We start from the raw sequence: 19,983 nt of genomic DNA, 5'->3' as shown, positions 1-19,983 counted from the left end.
ATACCCATTAATTTTTTTTCCATTTTCCTATATGGAGATTTTCCTCTTACTTAATTAGGTTACTAGATTTTCCTTAATTATATTATTACTTGGTAATTAAGGATTTTCCTATATGGAGATTTTCCTCTTAATTTAGGTTACTAGATTTTCCTTAATTATTACTTGGTTCGTTCTCAGATTTCTCTCTTAAATCTTAATTTATGTAGGTTAAAAGTATTTCCATACTTGGTCCGTTTTCATATTACGTAGATATCTCTCTTACTGCTTGTTTGGGTGGTTGTTACATATCGTTTTATAATGTATCGTATTGTATTGTAATTGTATTGTATTATATTGTTTGATGAATACAACATTTGGATAGATTATATCATTTGTCGTCGTTTCATGATGTCACACACCAACAATATGAAGAATAAACTTGCAACATTACTAAGAAAAAATTAGATACATAGTAGAATTATTACATTAAAAGGTAGAATAAAAGATAAAATATGATTATTTAATAATAAGGAAGGTCAAGATGAGAGAAAAAAGTAACGTAACGATACCACCACACCAAATCTGTCGTTACATAAAGTGACACTTTTCGTCGTTACGTAACGACGAATTTAATAATACGATACAATAAAATTTAAGTAACAATCAAAATAAATATTGCATTTAAAGTAACAATACGATACAATACAGTAGGTAACAACCATCCAAATATACATTACTAGTATTTCCTTACTTGTGTATATTTTCTTTTTTTCTGATTCTTTTATTTCCTTTTCCGTCAATGCTCTCTTTCATGTATAAATCCCATCAATTGTACCAGGGGTGGCTAAATTCCAAAACTTAATATGCGGCCTTAAATAGTGACAGGTTTATGAATTTCAAAATAATTTGACCTATTTTTTCTTCTATATTTACCTTTAATTAAAAAAATTATAATTATACAAATGTTATGATCTGTCTAGTAGTTTGTTTGGATGGTTGTTACCTATTATATGGTATTGTTACTTTAATTATAATGTTTGTTTTGATTGTTATTTAAATTTTATTGTATCGTACAGTTAAATTCGTCGTTACGTAGCGATGAAAAATGCCACTTTATGGAACGACTGATTTGGTGTGGTTGCGTTGTTACCTTATTTTTTCTCTCATCTTGCTCTTCCTTATTATTAAATAATCCTATTTTATTATTTACATTACTTTTTTATATAATAATTTTACCCTGTACTTTACTTTTTCTTTATAAAATTACAAATTTATTCTTCATATTACTGGTGCATGATATCATAAAATAACAACAAATAATATAATCTGTCAAAATATTATATATATCAAAACGATACAGGTGGTACGACAATTATAATTTTTATCAAATTTTCAGCTATGCATATGCTTACATAGGTCGGCCGCTTCCTTACAAGAGTAATACTTGTGTGGCTTTTCTTGTCTTTTAATGAGAAAAGTTAAAATAATTATTTAATTACAGACTTTTAACTATTACAGACTGTTATTTAATTATTCGTTTGACTGAATCAAGTCCAAATAAGTCGAGGGGATAGGTTACGGTGGATAAAAACTTAATGGTTCGAGTTCTTAAATTAAAAATTAATATATACATAACATATGTTTGTATATTATTAATTTAAAGTCGTTTGTTACGTTGCTTGTTGCAAATGTGAAGCACTAGAATGTAATACGATCAACGGTCAAAATAATCTTGAAAAATAACTAAAAGTTTTCTCTGTTTTCTAATATTATCAAAATATGGAAAAATGGGAGTAACATATGTTATTGATATGTAATTGCGATTATAAGTTTAATTGTCACTAATAAGTCGCATTTCTTAAGTGCGATATATAAATCGCATTTAATAATTGTTGTTTATAAGTCGTGTTCAGTAATTGCGATTAATACATCGGATTCTCTTGGGATTTTTTGTCTCATTCACTGCTTGTGTCTTTTCTATATCAAAAAAGTTACGAGGTAAACAATCAGCAATAACCCAAAACAATCAGCATTCAGTAATTGCGATTTAAAACTCATCCTTTATTTCTTAAATTTCATGCTGAGAGAAATTACATCATATAAACAATCAAAGAAGAACAATGAAAGAAACAATTAAACAAAATAAACGAAAACAAATTAAATGTCCAAGAACAAGAAAAAAAATTCATGTGTAATTTTTTTTTTTATGTATTGCGACGGGATTAACTGTAAACACCTCATAGCCAAAGCAACCGAATTAATGTGATGCAGCGGATGAGGCTGCTCTTTCCTTAACTAGAGGTCTCGGGTTCGAGTTCTGGATATGGAAAAATCCTTGGTATGGAGCACTTTCCCACGAATAGAGCCCTACACGGCGCAAATCCGGATATAGTCGGGCTCCAATACATATCGAACATCGGGTGGGAAACCAAAACAAACAAAAAAAAGCGACCGAATTTAGGTACCTTATAGAAAAGGAAGAAAACAAAGTCACTAGTTCCATAACGATTAAAATTGGCTGGGATTCCTCCAAACAAATTGAATAACACTATGGGACAATGACTCATTGATATCAACCTAGCTGATATTACAAAGCAATTGCTCTATATTATTGACATATTAATAAACCTATACGACGAGAATTCGGATTAGTCAGATCAATAGATCTCGAATACATACTGAGTGTTAATCTTTTTGCATAAGGCAAAAACAAACTGTTATTTAGAGAAGCTGAACAAAAAGCTCACTTTGTTCTCTCATTCTCATAAGTTTTACTTAGCAAAAAAGAAGACTTTTTGAAACATATATAGTTATGGAGAGAAAAGGAAGTTCTTCAGATTTAGTGAAGACTTCTGAGGATGTCTCAAATGGCAAGAAAGGTGGCCTTAAAACCGTGCCTTTTATTATCGGTATGTAATTTCATACTTTTTAGTCCCTTGGTATGAATTTTTCCTCTTGAATTAACGTTTTGTTTGGTACGACAGAAGTCATTTTTAAGTAAAATATTTTTCATGAGAAAAGTCATTGATTTTTGGTGTTTGGTTATCATCAAAAAGGGGAATACGACTTCTCTAATCACTCTTGGGTAGAAGTCATTTTTCTTATAACTATCGTAATGATTGATCACTGCATATTATTTACTCCAACTAACACTTAAACAATATTATTAATGTTCATTACTCAAAATATTCTTGAAAACACTCTCCGATTTACAAATATTAATGTTAATATGTACATCATACACAAACATACACATTCTTTTTCCACCTCCAACCAAACTCCGAAAAACATTAAAAAGTGCAAGGACAACAGTTCGGTGCAGAAAATATTCCGTATTTACGTACGGTTCGAGGAAGGGTCATACCCTTAGAAGTGTGATGTAGACAGCCCATCCTAATGCAAATATTAATGGCTGCTTCCACGGCTCAAATTCGTAACGTATAAGTTATACGAAGACAACTTTACCGTTGCTTCAACGCTCAATTTCAAAAGCCGAAAAACATTGTTTGGGAAAAAACTTTTCTATGAAAATTGACCTCCATCGTACCAAATACGCTTTTATTTTTTTTTTATTTTTTTTTTAAAGAATATTGTTTATGGTTTTGATGATGACAGCAAACGAGGCATTGGAGAGGCTTGCAAGTGTAGGACTAAGTGCAAATATGATCATGTACCTGAAAAATGAGTATCACTTAACTAATGCTAGAGGCCAAATCACTCTTCTTTGGTGGGGTGCCATTTCCAATTTCACACCTATTTTTGGAGCTTTTCTTTCTGATTCATACTTGGGCCGATATTATGTGATTGCTTTGGGGACATTCATCAGCTTTCTTGTGAGTACATTCTCTCCTTTACTCTCCTAGTTCTTTATAACATTTTTCGTCGAAATCAGCGGCGAAGTGAAACTTATACGTTCAGGATTCTAACTTAAAAGGATTCTAACTCTTTAAGGTTATTGGATTCTAAATTAGTAATTTGTACATACAAAGCTATTAAGTTTGGTCGAATCCGCAACAAAAATTCTAGCTCCGCCCCTGATTGAAATTCATTATTAGAAGCGAATATAGGACAATGATGTGGATTCAACTGAACTCACTGCTTTTGGATTTGGACTCTGTATGCATAAACAAACAAAAAAAGGGATCTTTACACAAATATAGCTAATCGAATTCACCGTTTACTTTTCTAGCCATGATTTGAAACTTACACGTTCAGAATTCTAATTCTTAGGATTATAACTCTTTAGGGGTCGTATGGTTGAGAAACAAGTTATCCCATGATTAATTATCTCGGGATTAGTTATTCCAGGATTGTTATCCCACCTTCCCATAGGGATAAAGAAACACTACAATCCCGGAATCCTCCGATTAGTTATACTACGATTTTACCCCCACCAATTATGAGATAAACACATCTCAAATTTAATCCCGGGATTAATTATCCGTTATTCCTCGTACTAAACGAGCTCTTAAAGTTATTGAGTTCTAAATTAATAAGTTGTACATACAAAGCTATTAGGTTTGGACAAATCCGTAACAGAAATTCTAGCTCCGCCCCTGATATCCATTCATTATTGAAATTCATTATCATAGGCGAATCTAGGACAATGATGTGCATTCACTACTTTCAAATTTGAAGTCTGTATTGTTGAATTTGGCAAAACATTTTGTCCCACATCGGTGGGAAAAGAAGGGTTGGGGGGATTTTTCCCCTATAAAAGAAGGCTTAATGTTTAGGATTTAAACACACCTCTCATTTGCCTTCTCATCTGTTTAAGGCATTTGTATTTCTCTCTTTAGTATTATTTTACTTGTATTTTTGGAGTGAAATAAAATATTGGTTGTGTCCGAGGAGTAGGCAAAATTAGCCGAACCTCGTAAATTCTGGTGTTCCCTTTATTGTTGCTTTATTGTCTTATTTATTATTTGGTGGCTGTCATAATTTTTGGTATAGTAGTTGTGACTTATTCATACTATATACATTTGGCTTCCGCAACAATTGGTATCAGAGCCAAGGTACTGTCTAAGTATGCTCTGTGGTTGCAGCATAATCTGATCTTCCACATCAGAAAAGATTTATCTTGGTAACTGAGTCAAGGTTCTGTCTGAGTATGCTCTGTGGTTGCAGCTTAGTCTGATCTTCCACACCAGAAAGGAAATAATCTTGATTTTTGTCGTCAGCTATTAAATAATATTTGTGTCAAAGATGGGAGACAATAAACAAGAAGAATCTACATCAAGTGTCAACAATACGTCATCATTGGCATCTTCCCTTATGACAAGAATTGTGTCAAATGCGAAATTTGCGGTAGAAATATTTGACGGGTCCGGACATTTTGGGATGTGGCAAGGCGATGTTCTAGATGTCCTTTTTCAACAAGGGCTAGATCTGGCCATTGAAGAAAGAAACCAGATGTTATTGGAGAAGAAGATTGGAAGATTATCAACCATGTTGCTTGCGGTACCATTCGATCCTACCTTGCTAGAGAGCAGAAATATCCATACACAAAAGAAACTTCTGCAAGTAAATTATGGAAAGCACTGGAGGATAAATTTTTGAAGAAAAACAGTCAAAATAAATTGTACATGAAGAAGAGACTGTTTCACTTCACCTATGTTCCTGGTACCACGATGAATGAACATATCACCAGTTTCAATAAGTTGGTCACAGATTTGCAAAATATGGATACAACTTATGATGATGGTGACTTGGCCTTAATGTTGTTGGCGTCACTTCCTGATGAGTACGAGCACCTTGAAACTACACTACTCCATGGAAATGACGAAGTTTCTTTCAGAGAAGTTTGTTCGGCTTTGTACAGCTATGAACAAAGAAAGCGAGAAAAACAGAAGGGCGGAGAAGGAGAAGCACTATTTGTGAGGGGTCGTCCTCAAAATCAAACGAGGACAAAGAAGGGAAGATCCAAGCCAAGATCCATACCCAACAAAGATTAATGTGCCTTTTGTCGAGAAAAAGGGCACTGGAAGAAAGACTGTCCGAAGTTGAAGAATAAGGCCAAACATAACAATGGAAAGGCCATTATGGATTCAAATGTAGCTGATTGTGATGATTCAGACTTCTCATTAGTTACAACAGAGTCATCAACATCATCAGACATATGGTTGATGGACTCAGTTTATAGCTATCATATGTGTCCCAACAAGGACTGGTTCGTGGAATTTCAAGAAGGAGAATATGGAGTCGTTCACACAGCGGATAACAACCCTCTTACCTCATATGGCATTGGTTCAATACGATTAAGGAACCATGATGGAATGATCAGAACATTAACAGATATTCGATATGTACCGGATTTGAAGAAGAATCTCATCTTTGTGGGAGCCCTAGAATCAAAAGGGTTCAAAATCATTGCAGAAAATGGAGTGATGAGAGTATGCTCCGGTGCACTAGTGGTAATGAAGGCTAATCGGAAGAATAATAATATGTACCGCTATTGTGGCAGTACAGTTATTGGGACAGCGACAGTGACATCCAGTGACGACAAAGAGGCAGAAGCAACCAAGCTATGGCACGTGCGCTTGGGACATGCTGGAGGAAAATCCTTGAAAACTCTATCACATCAAGGATTGTTAAAAGGAGTAAAGGCTTGCAACTTGGAGTTTTGTGAGCATTGTGTCAAAGGGAAACAGACAAGGGTTAAATTTGGTACATCGATCCATAATACTAAAGGCATTTTGGATTATGTACACTCTGATGTTTGGGGTCCTTCCAAAACACCTTCATTGGGTGGGAAGCACTATTTTGTAACCTTTGTTGATGATTTTTCTCGAAGAGTGTGGGTGTATACAATGAAAAACAAAGATGAAGTGCTGGGAATTTTTCTCAAATGGAAGACGATGGTGGAGAATCAAACAGGCAAGAGGATCAAGTGTATTCGCACAGACAATGGAGGTGAATACAAAAATGATCATTTCAATAAGGTCTATCAAAATGATGGCATCGTCCGACACTTCACTGTCAGACATACACCACAACAAAATGGAGTGGCTGAACGTATGAACCGGACCTTGCTGGAGAAGGTACGGTGTATGTTGTCCAATGCTGGCTTGGGCAAAGAATTTTGGGCTGAGGCAGTTACATATGCATGCCACCTCATTAATCGCTTACCATCTGCTGATATTGATGGCAAGACACCATTTGAAAAATGGTATGGAAAGCCTGCTGTAGATTATGACTCTTTGCACGTGTTTGGCTCAACTGCATATTATCATGTGACGGACTCAAAATTGGATCCAAGGGCAAAGAAGGCTATTTTTATGGGAATTACTTCTGGAGTCAAAGGATATCGCTTATGGTGTCTTATAACAAAGAAAGTAATATTCAGCAGGGATGTTACCTTTGATGAATCTGCTATGGTAAATAAGGTAACAGAAGATACCAAACAAAATAAAGGTGCTTCTAAGTAGGTGGAGTTTGAGGGAAAATTTATTTTTCCTACACAAGAAGCAGAGGAGGAAACAAATGAAGATTACCCTCTGGAAGGAGAGCCAGTAGAGGAGATTCCAACTCAGGAACCTCAACAACAACTTGAATCAATAGCAACCAGCAGGCCAAAAAGAACAATAACGAAACCTGTTCGTATCATAGAGACAGTTGCTTGTGCAACCTCAATTGTAGCTGATGATGTTCCTACCACTTATAAAGACGCAGTCCAAAGTTCAGAAGAAGATAAGTGGAGGATTGCCATGAATGATGAAATACAGTCCCTTCATCAGAATCATACATGGAGATTGGCCAATCTCCCGAAGGGAAAGAAAGCAATTGGGTGCAAATGGGTATTTGCAAAGAAAGAAGGATTTCCTAACCAAGCAGATGTTCGCTACAAAGCAAGATTGGTGGCCAAAGGATATGCTCAAAAGGAGGGAATTGATTACAATGAAGTGTTTTCTCCAGTTGTAAAACATTCCTCCATTAGAATTATGTTGGCTTTGGTAGCACAACTGGATTTGGAACTAGTTCAGATGGATGTAAAAACTGCGTTTTTACATGGAAACTTGGAGGAGGAAATCTACATGACTCAGCCAGAAGGATTCAAAGTTGCTGGAAAAGAAAATATGGTGTGCAAACTTGAAAAATCGTTGTACGGATTGAAACAATCTTCTAGACAATGGTACAAATGATTTGACAAGTTTATGTTGCAGCAAGGGTACAAGAGAAGCAAATACTATCATTGTGTGTATTTGCGCAGGCTTAAAGATGGTTCCTTTATATATCTTCTCCTATATGTTGATGATATGTTGATAGCTTCCAAGAATTCAGAAGAAATTGATAAGTTGAAGATTCAACTGAAGAAGGAGTTTGAGATGAAGGATTTTGGCGAGGCAAAGAAAATTCTTGGCATGGAAATAATTAGAGATAGACGTTCAAAGAAACTCTGTTTATCTCAAAAGGAATATTTGAAGAGAGTACTTCAACGTTTTGGCATAGATGACAAGACTAAGCCAGTTAGTACTCCACTTGCTTCCCATTTTAAGCTAAGTACTATTATGTCGCCAATGGATGAAGCTGAACGAGAGTATATGTCAAAGGTACCATACGAAAATGTTGTTGGTAGCTTGATGTATGCAATGGTTTGCACAAGGCCTGACATTTCACAAGCTGTTGGAGTTATTAGCAGATATATGCACAATCCAGGAAAGGAGCATTGGCAAGCTGTGAAGTGGATTCTACGGTATATTCATAATACTGTAGATGTCGGGTTAGTTTTTGAGCAGGAAGACAATCAGTCTGTAGTTGGATATTGTGACTCCGATTTTGCGGGTGATCTGGACAAACGAAGATCAACTACTGGTTATGTGTTTACTTTTGCAAAGGCACCAGTTAGTTGGAAGTCTACTTTGCAGTCAACAGTTGCTTTGTCTACAACAGAGGCAAAGTACATGGCTATTACAGAGGCTGTGAAAGAGGCAATTTGGCTTCAAGGATTGCTAAAGGAGCTTGGTGTTGAACAAAAAGGTATCACAATTTTTTGTGATAGTCAAAGTGCTATTCAATTAGCGAAGAACCAAGTTTATCATGCAAGGACGAAGCACATTGATGTTCGGTATCATTTCGTACGAGAAATCATAGAAGAGAGTGGAGTCACAGTGAAGAAAATTCATACTACGGAGAATCCTGCTGATATGCTGACAAAGGTGGTGATTGCGGTCAAGTTTCAACATTGTTTGGATTTGATCAACATTGTTGAAAACTGAAGATTGAAGATGAAGACACAATCAAAATTTGTTATTGAGAGAAAATTGAAGATGTGGAATTTTGCTAAGGTGGAGATTTGTTGAATTTGGCAAAACATTTTGTCCCACATCGGTGGGAAAAGAAGGGTTGGGGGGATTTTCCCCCTATAAAAGAAGGCTTAATGTTTAGGATTTAAACACACCTCTCATTTGCCTTCTCATCTGTTTAAGGCATTTGTATTTCTCTCTTTAGTATTATTTCACTTGTATTTTTGGAGTGAAATAAAATATTGGTTGTGTCCGAGAAGTAGGCAAAATTACCCGAACCTCGTAAATTCTGGTGTTCCCTTTATTGTTGCTTTATTGTCTTATTTATTATTTGGTGGTTGTCATAATTTTTGGTATAGTAGTTGTGACTTATTCACACTATATACATTTGACTTCCGCAACATGTATAGATAAACAAAAAAGAAATTAGCATCCGCATATATAACAAAAATAAAATCAGACTTATTTTGAATCCACTGGCTTTAAATTCTAGATTCGCTTCTTTTCTTTATCATGATCAGATTTAACACCATATTTTCTTTGTTAGGGAATGGTGGTCCTATGGTTAACAGCTATAATAAAAGAAGCAAGGCCACATCGTTGCAAATTAGACTCAGGAAACTGTCAAAAACCAGACATTGGCCAACTTGCACTTCTACTTTCATCATTTGCATTAATGGCCATAGGAGCTGGTGGAATTAGGCCATGTTCATTAGCCTTTGGTGCTGACCAAGTTGACAATCCTGAGAATCCCAATAATGGACGAATCTTGCAAAGTTTCTTCAATTGGTATTTATCACGTAATCTTGATGTACTTGTTTTACTTACTCTATCTCAATTTATGCGATGCAGTTCATTACCATGAGTTTTTAAATATGTAATCCTTAGCGTAACTAGTAAAATTGTTGTCATGTGACCAGGAGGTCACAGATTCGAATCATGAAAATTAGGGCTGTCTAAGGGTAGGGTAATACCTGTACCCGTATGGGACCGTACTAGTACCCGTATCGGACTGTACTGCTACGGTGGGTGGGTAGGGGTGAGGGATTTGAGGCGAAGGGTAAGGTAATGGTAGGGTACCCGATATAGTACCCTTAGTACCGGTACCCCAAGTACCCTTAAGGTATCGTACTGTACCGCACTGGTACCCTACCGTTTTTTTTTGTTTAATTTAAAATATGGCCATTTTTTTATTTAATTTAAAATTACCCTTAAGTACCCGTAAGTACTGATAACCCATCCTTAAGTACCGCACCTTTAGGACCGGTAGGAGTACTGGTAGGGTACCCAAAAAAATACCCTTAACCCATACCCTTAAATACCATTAAAAAAAGTACCCTTAAGCAACTCTCCCCTTATCCTTACCCTTAACCTCCTTGTACCCTTAACCCTTCTTTTCCGAGTACCCTCCCCTTAGACAATCCTAGTGGAAACAACCTCTTGCAGAAATGTATGGTAAGACTGAGTACAATAGACTCTTGTGATCCGGCCCTTCCTCTGATCCCGCGCATAGCGGAAGCTTAGAAAAATTTGAAGATTCTATAGCAGAATTTGCGGCCAAAATTAAGAAGCTTTATTCTCGAGATTTAAAGTGCATCACATAAATTAAAACGGAGCGAGTACTTTTTATTTTCATTGTTTACTATGTGTTGGTGTTCGTTCTTTATTTCTTATTATTTACCGTGAATATTATTTTTGTTTTTTAATTCTTACAGGTATTATGCATCAGTGTGCATATCAGTATTGATTGCAGTGACAGTTATAGTGTATATTCAGACACAATTTGGTTGGGTGGTGGGTTTTGGAGTACCTGCAGGTCTTATGTTGTTAGCAACAATTTTTTTCCTTTTGGGTTTTGGACTTTTTATTAAGATGAAGGCAAAAAAGAGTTTGATTCCTGGTTTGGCTCAAGTTGTTGCTATGGCTTGGAAAAACAAACACCTCTCTCTGCCTCCTGTGGATTCAAATGGGTGGTATCATCGTGAGAAGGATTCAACATTTACTTTTCCAACACATAAACTAAGGTACTTTATTCGGATTTAAGCTATATATATTGAAAATATAAAAATATTTATACTACTATCTAGTGCTATTTGATCGGGTATATATAGCAGGTTATTACTCTTTCTTTAATTATCATACTAAAATCGCTATGAGAAATTACACGTTATAAGGTACATAAAGTATTCAGCATTCACGCAGGATTCGGCGAAGAGTCGCACCCCTAAAGAGTGTGATGTAGGCAGCCTATCTTAATGCAAGCATCAGTGACTATGAAAAATTACACGTTATTATATAAATTAACTTAATCTAATAGTGTAAATAATTTATACACTCTCAGTACACAAAATTGAAACTCATTCTATTCACATGCTATATTGACCAATTCTTTGTCATAAATCATGCTGATTTATACTTCTTGTGCTTAGAGTTATTGAATATTTTATGATTAAAAAAAATTAGCACTGCCTAGACGTAGAATGCCTAATATTAGGTTGTTACTTAACATGAATAACTAGATTTCTTGTTGGCGATGCCACCAAAGAACCTCTTGTCCTCTCACACAAGAACTTTAGCATAAGAAAAGGTTACAAATGTATTCTAAGTGGAACAGAGATGATTAAGGACAAACCGCTAAACACCACATTGTTGGGTAACGCCAACATCCTGCCTAAATCGCCCACGAGGGTGTTAGGGTAGACTAGGTCAGAGTCATGGTCGAACATGGCGCTTGCTTGGTGAGCTTTGGTTAAGAATAAAGTTGCGCCTTTATTATCAACATCTTTTGGCATGACGGTAAGCGCTTGATCCTAACAGGCAATAGCACTATAATTAATCAAACAAAGATCTTTATATAATACTCTCCTCTCTTACTGATGATTGAAAAATAATTTGTTAGTAGTTTGTTTTAATATTGAATGAACAAGCATATTGATAACCATTTTTTGGTCATATTTCATAGGTTTCTAAATAAGGCATGTATCATTAGAAACCCTGAGAAAGATTTGAATCCAAATGGAACAGCTTCAGATCAATGGAATCTTTGTACAGTTCAACAAGTAGAAGAATTAAAAGCCTTAATCAAAGTAATACCAATGTGGTCTACAGGAATTATGATAGCAGTAACACTAAGTCAACATGCATTTCCAGTATTACAAGCAAATACAATGGACAGACATTTGAATAGTCACTTTGAAATTCCAGCAGCTTCTTATGGTTTATTTGCGATTATTACATTGACAATATGGATAGCCATTTATGACCGAATCCTCGTCCCCTGGATGTCAAAATTCACCAAAAAACCTCGCAGATTGACTTTCAAGCAACGTATAGGGATCGGGTTGTTGTTTTCTTGTGCAGCACAAGCGGTAGCAGCATTAGTTGAAAGAGAAAGACGAGCACGAGCACATAGTGAAGGACTAGAGAAAAATCCGTTTTCACAAGTGAATATGTCAGCATTTTGGTTAGTGCCACAACATTGTTTAACTGGTCTAGCTGAGGCATTCAACGCGATTGGACAAATAGAATTTTACTATTCACAATTTCCTAAGAGTATGGCTAGTATTGGTGTTGCACTATTTTCACTAGGATTGGGATTTGGAAATTTGGTTGGAAGTCTAATTGTGGAAATTGTTGATCATGTTTCAAGTAAAGGAGGGAAAGTGAGTTGGGTATCAAATAACTTGAATTTAGGTCATTATGATTATTACTATTGGGTTCTTTGCTTGTTGAGTGTTGGAAATTTGTTCTACTTCATTGTGTGTGCTTGGGCTTATGGATCTGATGAAGATACAAGAATTTGGGAGGAAGATCAAGCTGAAAAGAAAGGAGAAATTGTCATGTTATAGACAATTTTTAGTATCAAAAGTTGTTGACATATACTCTGACGTAATGTAAAATTCTGGATACGTCACTACTTCATCCCTGTGTTCGAAATAGAAAATTTTCTGTATAAATAAACAAATCTGATATTTTGAATTTTGCACAACAATATTTTTATGGAACATTTTGAAGCTGATCTTTGTAATTGTACCTTGCTAATAAATTCTCCCTTAAAAGCTATGGGAAGCATATTTTCTTTATTTCCATGTTTCCATCATGATATTATTTTTTTGAACATTTTATTGGCCTATTTTTTACGTGTTCTTTGTATTAAAGATATTTTTCTTTGCCCACTAGAACACTTCCTTAGTCTGTTCTTATTTGAATTATACACTTTTCTTTAATCACCACCAAAGCGGGTGAACGAGAAGGGTGTGATTCATCTATCCTTAATCAAAGTTCTTTGGTTCGAGTTTGAACAAACTCTAGTAGAGAGCGTTTTCCCCTTAAAAAGACGCTACACGATTGTATTAATTGATACAGTGAGTTCTAGAAAATATTACTTCAATTTAAATGACACACTTTTCTTATTAGTTCGTTCAAAAAAGAATGACATATTTATGTATTTGGAAACAATTTAAATTTAAACTTTTCATTTTACCCTTAATAAGAAGATTTTATAGCCACACAAATGACATGGACTCATAAAGCTTTTGCCCCTTAATCTTTTAGGACCACATATTTCAAAAGTTTTCTTTTCTTTCTTAAATTTTCTGTTAAGTCAAACTAAATCATCTAAACTGAAACAGAGGGAGTATATTTTTAATGTGTGCACTTTTCTACTTCTCATTTCTCTCAGATCATCATAAGAAGGAGTACGAAATTCGTGTTGCGACTATAGGTTTGTGTCAAAACCCAAACAAGGGTATGTACACTAAACGCATGGGACAAATCAGCTCACTTATTCAAGTTAATTAGGCTGTAATTATCATTTGATAATAGTTTATTAATTTGAGTAACGTAATTAACTAAGTCAAAAGAGCTAGATATACAATGACAAATAACAAATTAGATTCGAAAAGTAAATTTAACTAGATGCCGTACGTAACTTTAACAATTTATTTTCATGACACTCCGTCTAGTTGTTACGTTGTACTAATTTAACCACACTTAGACAAACTTCCAAAGCCGAATATAAGACAGTGACTGATTACATCAACTTAGCTGAGATTACAAAGCAGTTACTCGATATTACGGACGTCTTAATGGACCCTACGCGGTGCAAATTACAAAATCTAAATTAGTCGAGTCAGTAGGTCTCAAATAACGAGTGTATAAAGCTATAAAAGATTATATTGACATCATAAGTCATGGCGCGTTATTGGCTATACATGGCATTTTTGTTGAATTTGTGGAAATGGAATTTTTCAACGTATAAAGGATCATCGTTTTATGCATAAGGCAAAAACAAGCTGTTAAAGAGGCCACTAAACAAAAACTACTAATCTCATTAGCTTTCTCTCTATCTTTCTCAACAAAAACCCATTTTTTCCTATCATTCTCAAGAGTTTTGCTTAGCAAAAAAGACTTTTTTTTAGTCATAGTTTTGTGGAAATGGAGAAAAAAGAAAGTTATTCAGATCACAAGAAAGGTGGCCTTAAAACAATGCCTTTTGTTATCGGTATGTAATTTCATTCTTTTAATTAGTTCTTTGTTATATTGAAAAAGAGAGGGGTAGCCTTGACGTAACTGGTAAACTTATCATGTGACAAGGAGATCACGGGTTCCAGCCGTGGAAACAGCCTTTTGCAGAAATGCAAGGTAAGGTTGTGTACAATAGAACCTTGTGGTCTTGCCCTCCCATGAACCCGCGCATAGCAGAAACTTAGTGCACCGGGCTGCCCTTTTTTATATCGAAAAAGAATGACGATTTTTTTATATTTGAAAATAATTTGACTTTAAACTTCTATTTATTCTTAATGTAGTGCTTTTTTATAGACATAGAAATGTCATGATAGGTTCAAGACCACGAACGGTGAAAGTCTTTCTTTCTTTGTTAATCCGTATCCAGTTAATAAATACCATCATATAAAATGAAATAGAAGGAGTACTACGCATTTGAATGGAAATGTTGAAACTGATAACAAGCAATTTTTCGACGTTAATGATTATGTTTGTGGTTTTGATGATAACAGCAAATGAGGCATTGGACAAGGTTGCAAGTGTAGGACTGCATGCAAATATGATATTGTACCTGAAAAATGAGTATCACTTAAGTAATGCTACAGGGGCAAGTATTCTTTTCTGGTGGAATGCCATATCCAATTTCACTCCCATTTTTGGAGCTTTTCTTTCTGATTCTTATTTGGGTCGTTATTATGTCATTGCTTTAGGGACATTCATTAGCCTTATCGTGAGTACACTATTCTCCTCTCTATTTTTCTAGTTCTTCGTCGTTTACATTGAAATTTATTACTAGACGCAGGGTTAGAACGGGTTCAACTGAACATATTATTTTTTATTTGAATTATTCATATAGTGCGAGTTTCTCATCCTTTACCATGTGGCGAGGGATCGAATACCACCTATATGTAATGTTCCCCTCCCCATCCCCGTAATAATAACAATTTTTTTAGAATGTCTATATATACAAAAAATATGTGTCTTACAATATTTGGTATCTATATAGCATTTGGATTATATTTGGTCGATTTTTTTTTAAAAAAGCATTTGAAGTTGAAATTGAAATAAAAGTATTTTGAAGTTGGAATTGTGTCTGAACGATAAATTTAACACTATATTTTCTCTGGTAGGGGATGGTGGCTCTGTGGTTAACAGCTATACTAAAAGAAGCAAGACCACATCCTTGCAAATTAGAATCAGAAAATTGTCAAAAACCAGACATTGGCCAGTTAGTATTTCTGTTTTCATCATTTGCATTAATGGCCATAGGAGCTGGTGGAATTAGGCCATGTTCATTAGCCTTTGGTGCTGACCAATTTGACAATCCTGAGAATCCCAATAATGGAAGAATCTTGCAAAGTTTCTTCAATTGGTAATTCTGTTGTCCTTGTTTCTCTTATTATTCATGTTATTCACTGTATCTTAATATGTTCGTCAGAATCGAAACCAGGATTTTAACATGACGGGGCACCACTATTTAGCTCAACCAGTATCCTCTAAAGGCTTTTAGTGTTCAGGGTGTCAACTTATTTATATAATCATTTTAAGGTATATGCATATACTTATACAAGATTTCTGCCGAAGTTTATGGGGTCCGGTGACCCCTCAACACTACACATAGGTCCGCCTTTGATGTTCGTCCTTTATTCTCTATTATTAATTATGAATATTCTCAGAATCTAGATAGATCTAGATAAAAGATAGAAAATGACAGAGTTGAAATCCGTGTACAATATGTAACAACTGAAATGTACCCCTAGTGTTAGATTAACCTTATTATGATATTGAGATTCATACAGTCGATCCAACTAGCTTGGTGTTAAGACATAGTTATTATTATTGTTATTTACTGTGAATATTATGTTTATATGCTATTTTCGCGACAGGTATTACGCATCAGTTGGGATATCAATACTGATTTCAGTGACAGTTATAGTGTATATTCAGACACAATTTGGTTGGGTGGTGGGTTTTGGAGTGCCTACAGGACTTATGTTTTTGGCAACTATTATGTTCCTTTTGGGTTCTGCACTTTTCATTAGGATAAAAGCAAACAAGAGTTTGCTTACTAGTTTTGCTCAAGTTGTTGTTGTGGCTTGGCAAAACAAACACCTTTCTCTGCCTCCTGTGGATTCTAATGGGTGGTATTATCATGAAAAGGATTCAAGATTTACTTTTCCAACCCATAAACTAAGGTACTTTCCTCGGATTTAAGTTATATACACTGACGTTGTAACAAAATTTTACAATTTATTTTTTGTCGTATTCCATAGGTTTCTAAATAAGGCGTGCATCGTTAGAAATCCCGAGGAAGATTTGAATCCAAATGGAACAGCTTCAAATCCGTGGAACCTTTGTACAATTCAACAAGTAGAAGAATTCAAAGCCTTGATCAAAGTTATCCCAATGTGGTCTACAGGAATTATGATAGCGGTAACACTAAGCCAACATGCATTTCCTGTGCTACAAGCAAATACAATGGACAGACATTTAGTAAAAGGTAGTAATTTTAAAATTCCAGCAGGTTCGTATGGTGCATTTGGGATTCTCACATTAACAATATGGATAGCCATCTATGACCGAATCCTCGTCCCCTGGATCTCAAAATTCACAGAAAAACCTCGCGGATTGACTTTCAAGCAACGTATGGGGATCGGGTTGTTACTTTCTTGTGCATCTCAGGGAGCTGCAGCGTTAGTGGAAAGAGAAAGACGAGCACGAGCCCTTAATGAAGGGCTCGCGAACCATCCCTTGTCACAAGTGGATATGTCAGCAATGTGGCTAGTACCGCAACATTGTTTAACTGGTCTAGCTGAGGCATTCAACGCGATTGGACAAATAGAATTTTACTATTCACAATTTCCTAAGAGTATGGCTAGTATTGGTGTTGCACTATTTTCACTAGGATTGGGATTTGGAAATTTGGTTGGAAGTCTAATTGTGGAAATTGTTGATCATGTTTCAAGTAAAGGAGGGAAAGTGAGTTGGGTATCAAATAACTTGAATTTAGGTCATTATGATTATTACTATTGGGTTCTTTGCTTGTTGAGTGTTGGAAATTTGTTCTACTTCATTGTGTGTGCTTGGGCTTATGGATCTGATGAAGATACAAGAATTTGGGAGGAAGATCAAGCTGCAAAGAAAGGAGAAATTGTCATGTTATAGATAATTTTTAGAAGTCGAATTGCTTAAATAGCTGGCCAGATTCACTGTTTATTTTTCTACCGGTATACGTCGATTATATATTGGTTATATACTGTTATACACTTATTCTACATATGTATACATTCGCTTGCTACTTTTAATTTAAATGGTTGAGTGAGCGACTATTATACTCGGTTGCAAATTTTGTTCAGTTTCACACTTTCATGCCTATGTTCGTTTTCTTGATCTCTTATGAAAAATGTGGAAATGTCATTGTAAAGTGACGCCTTTTTGTATTGACACAGATAAACTTTTATTTTCAATTTTAAGATCAGAGTCAAACAAAAGTCTATTTCTTCCCATATGTATAATTAACAGAAATTGTTAAAAGGTCTAAAGCATAAGTTTAGTAAAGAATTTGCTCTTAATTGAGGAGGTAAGGTAAACATGCTCCCTCCAGATTGCTAATATTCTTCTCTTCAATTAAGCTTTATAAGTCTTGAGTGAAGAATTTTAATGTCTTCAACTTGACTTCCGTACATATAATTAAACAATTTTTAAAAAATTATTAAATATTATATTGAGTGTATGTAATGGTACTTTACACTCCTTTATAGTTGTGGAGCTACCTCTACCCAGCTATAAAAAAAAATGTAGCTCTTAAAATATCTTGCTAATTGAACGGTACGAGAATTTTAATCTTTTTTAAGTTACTGAGTTTTAAATAAATAATTTGCACATATTCAATGAATTTCTTAAGACAAATATAGAATCTGGACCAAATTTACTAAGTTCGTCCGAACTTGAAATCTACACATTAACGTCGCCAGTAATTACTATATTGTTCTGATTAATTAACAGCATCGGGGTGGTGGCGCAGTTGGCTAGCGCGTAGGTCTCATAGCTAAAGAGTAATCCTGAGGTCGAGAGTTCGAGCCTCTCTCACCCCATTCATTATTTTTCTATTTCTTTCTTATATTCGCATTTCTGCTTCTTCTCGCTATGTGTATCGGAAGTCTGGTAAGATAAATGAAACCCTTGCCATACGCCTCCAAATATTAAGGGCCCCAAAATTATAAAATACTACTATATCACTATTATATTACATATCAGGGGATCGGGGAGATTGACGAGGATGTCACATACCGTATAAGGGTGGAGTGGATGAAGTGGAGGTTAGCATCGGGAGTCTTGTGTGACAAGAAAGTGTCACCGTTACTAAAAGGTAAGTTTTATAGAGCAGTGGTTAGGTCTGCTATGTTATATGGAACTGAATGTTGGCCGGTAAAGAACTCACACATCCAGAAGATGAAAGTAGCAGAGATGAGGATGTTGAGGTGGATGTGCGGGCATACAAGGATGGATAAGATTAGGAATGAAGATGTTCGAGAGAAGGTGGGCGTGACCCCATGGAGGACAAGATGTGGGAAGTAAAACTCAGATGGTTCGGGCACATTCAGAGGAGGAGCACTGATGCACTGGTGAGGAGGTGCGAGCGACTGGCTGTAGTGGGCACGCGGAGAGGTAGAGGGCGACCTAAGAAGTATTGGGGAGAGGTGATCAGACAGGACATGGCGCGACTTAGGATTACTGAGGACATGGCCCTTGACAGAGAATTATAGAGGTCGAGCATTAAGGTTGCAGGTTAGGAGCTTTACCTGCTAGTTTTTACTATACCAGTCATCTATTTCATATTTCGTATTGTGTATTTCATATTTCTTATAAAGCTATTATTTTATTATGCATTTTTATGGTACTAATATATCGTCTCCTGATGCTTTTTTTGAGCCGAGGGTCTCCTGGAAACAGCCTCTCTACCCTTCGGTGTAGGGGTAAGGTCTGCGTACATATTACCCTCCCCAGACCCCACTTGTAGGATTATACTGGGTCGTTATTGTTGTTGTTGTTAAACAAATATTATTATTAATAAAATAAATAAATTTTTACACTTTTTAAATTTGACTGAGATTGCATGATTGAGTAAGTAAAAACAATCACAAATTTTCTCTATCATTAAATTATACGGATATTTACCTTCTCATTAATTCTAACTTTTTTTCTCTTTTATGTACACTCTTTTTGTCCTTCATATGTTTAACAATTTCACTCTTTA

The 19,983-nt window shown here is 35.4% G+C and overlaps 2 protein-coding genes and 1 non-coding gene across 4 annotated transcripts; all 3 read left to right on the top strand.

Annotated features, from left to right (window-relative positions):
• The first annotated feature begins 2,646 nt into the window (after positions 1 to 2,646).
• LOC107803703 (protein NRT1/ PTR FAMILY 1.1-like) lies at positions 2,647 to 13,284 on the top strand. Its single transcript, XM_075220066.1, has 5 exons — positions 2,647 to 2,888; positions 3,595 to 3,812; positions 9,769 to 10,010; positions 10,937 to 11,245; positions 12,184 to 13,284. Exons 1-5 carry the CDS (start codon positions 2,792 to 2,794, stop codon positions 13,067 to 13,069), a joined length of 1,752 nt encoding a protein of 583 aa, XP_075076167.1. The 5' UTR covers positions 2,647 to 2,791; the 3' UTR covers positions 13,070 to 13,284.
• Positions 13,285 to 14,400: 1,116 nt separating this feature from the next.
• LOC107803704 (protein NRT1/ PTR FAMILY 1.2-like) lies at positions 14,401 to 18,085 on the top strand. 2 transcript variants are annotated; one of them, XM_075218862.1, is made up of 5 exons: positions 14,401 to 14,724; positions 15,239 to 15,456; positions 15,857 to 16,098; positions 16,613 to 16,921; positions 17,000 to 18,085. In XM_075218862.1, the coding sequence occupies exons 1-5, from the start codon at positions 14,658 to 14,660 to the stop codon at positions 17,889 to 17,891; spliced, it is 1,728 nt and encodes a 575-aa protein (XP_075074963.1). In that variant the 5' UTR covers positions 14,401 to 14,657; the 3' UTR covers positions 17,892 to 18,085. The 2 variants fall into 2 exon arrangements, with proteins under 2 accessions (XP_075074963.1, XP_075074965.1); XM_075218864.1 differs by lacking the exon at positions 14,401 to 14,724 and adding an exon at positions 14,736 to 14,864.
• A 650-nt stretch (positions 18,086 to 18,735) lies between these two features.
• On the top strand, positions 18,736 to 18,820 carry TRNAM-CAU (transfer RNA methionine (anticodon CAU)). The gene is given in 2 exon segments: positions 18,736 to 18,773; positions 18,785 to 18,820. It is a non-coding gene; the product is annotated as a tRNA-Met (tRNA).
• The last annotated feature ends 1,163 nt before the right edge of the window (positions 18,821 to 19,983 follow it).

The sequence above is a fragment of the Nicotiana tabacum genome, chromosome 8 (genome assembly GCF_000715075.1).
Source record: "Nicotiana tabacum cultivar K326 chromosome 8, ASM71507v2, whole genome shotgun sequence".
In the NCBI taxonomy this organism is placed as follows: Eukaryota; Viridiplantae; Streptophyta; class Magnoliopsida; order Solanales; family Solanaceae; genus Nicotiana; species Nicotiana tabacum.
The sequence above is the reverse complement of the archived record's forward strand: the minus strand, read 5'-3'. Positions and strand labels throughout refer to the sequence as shown.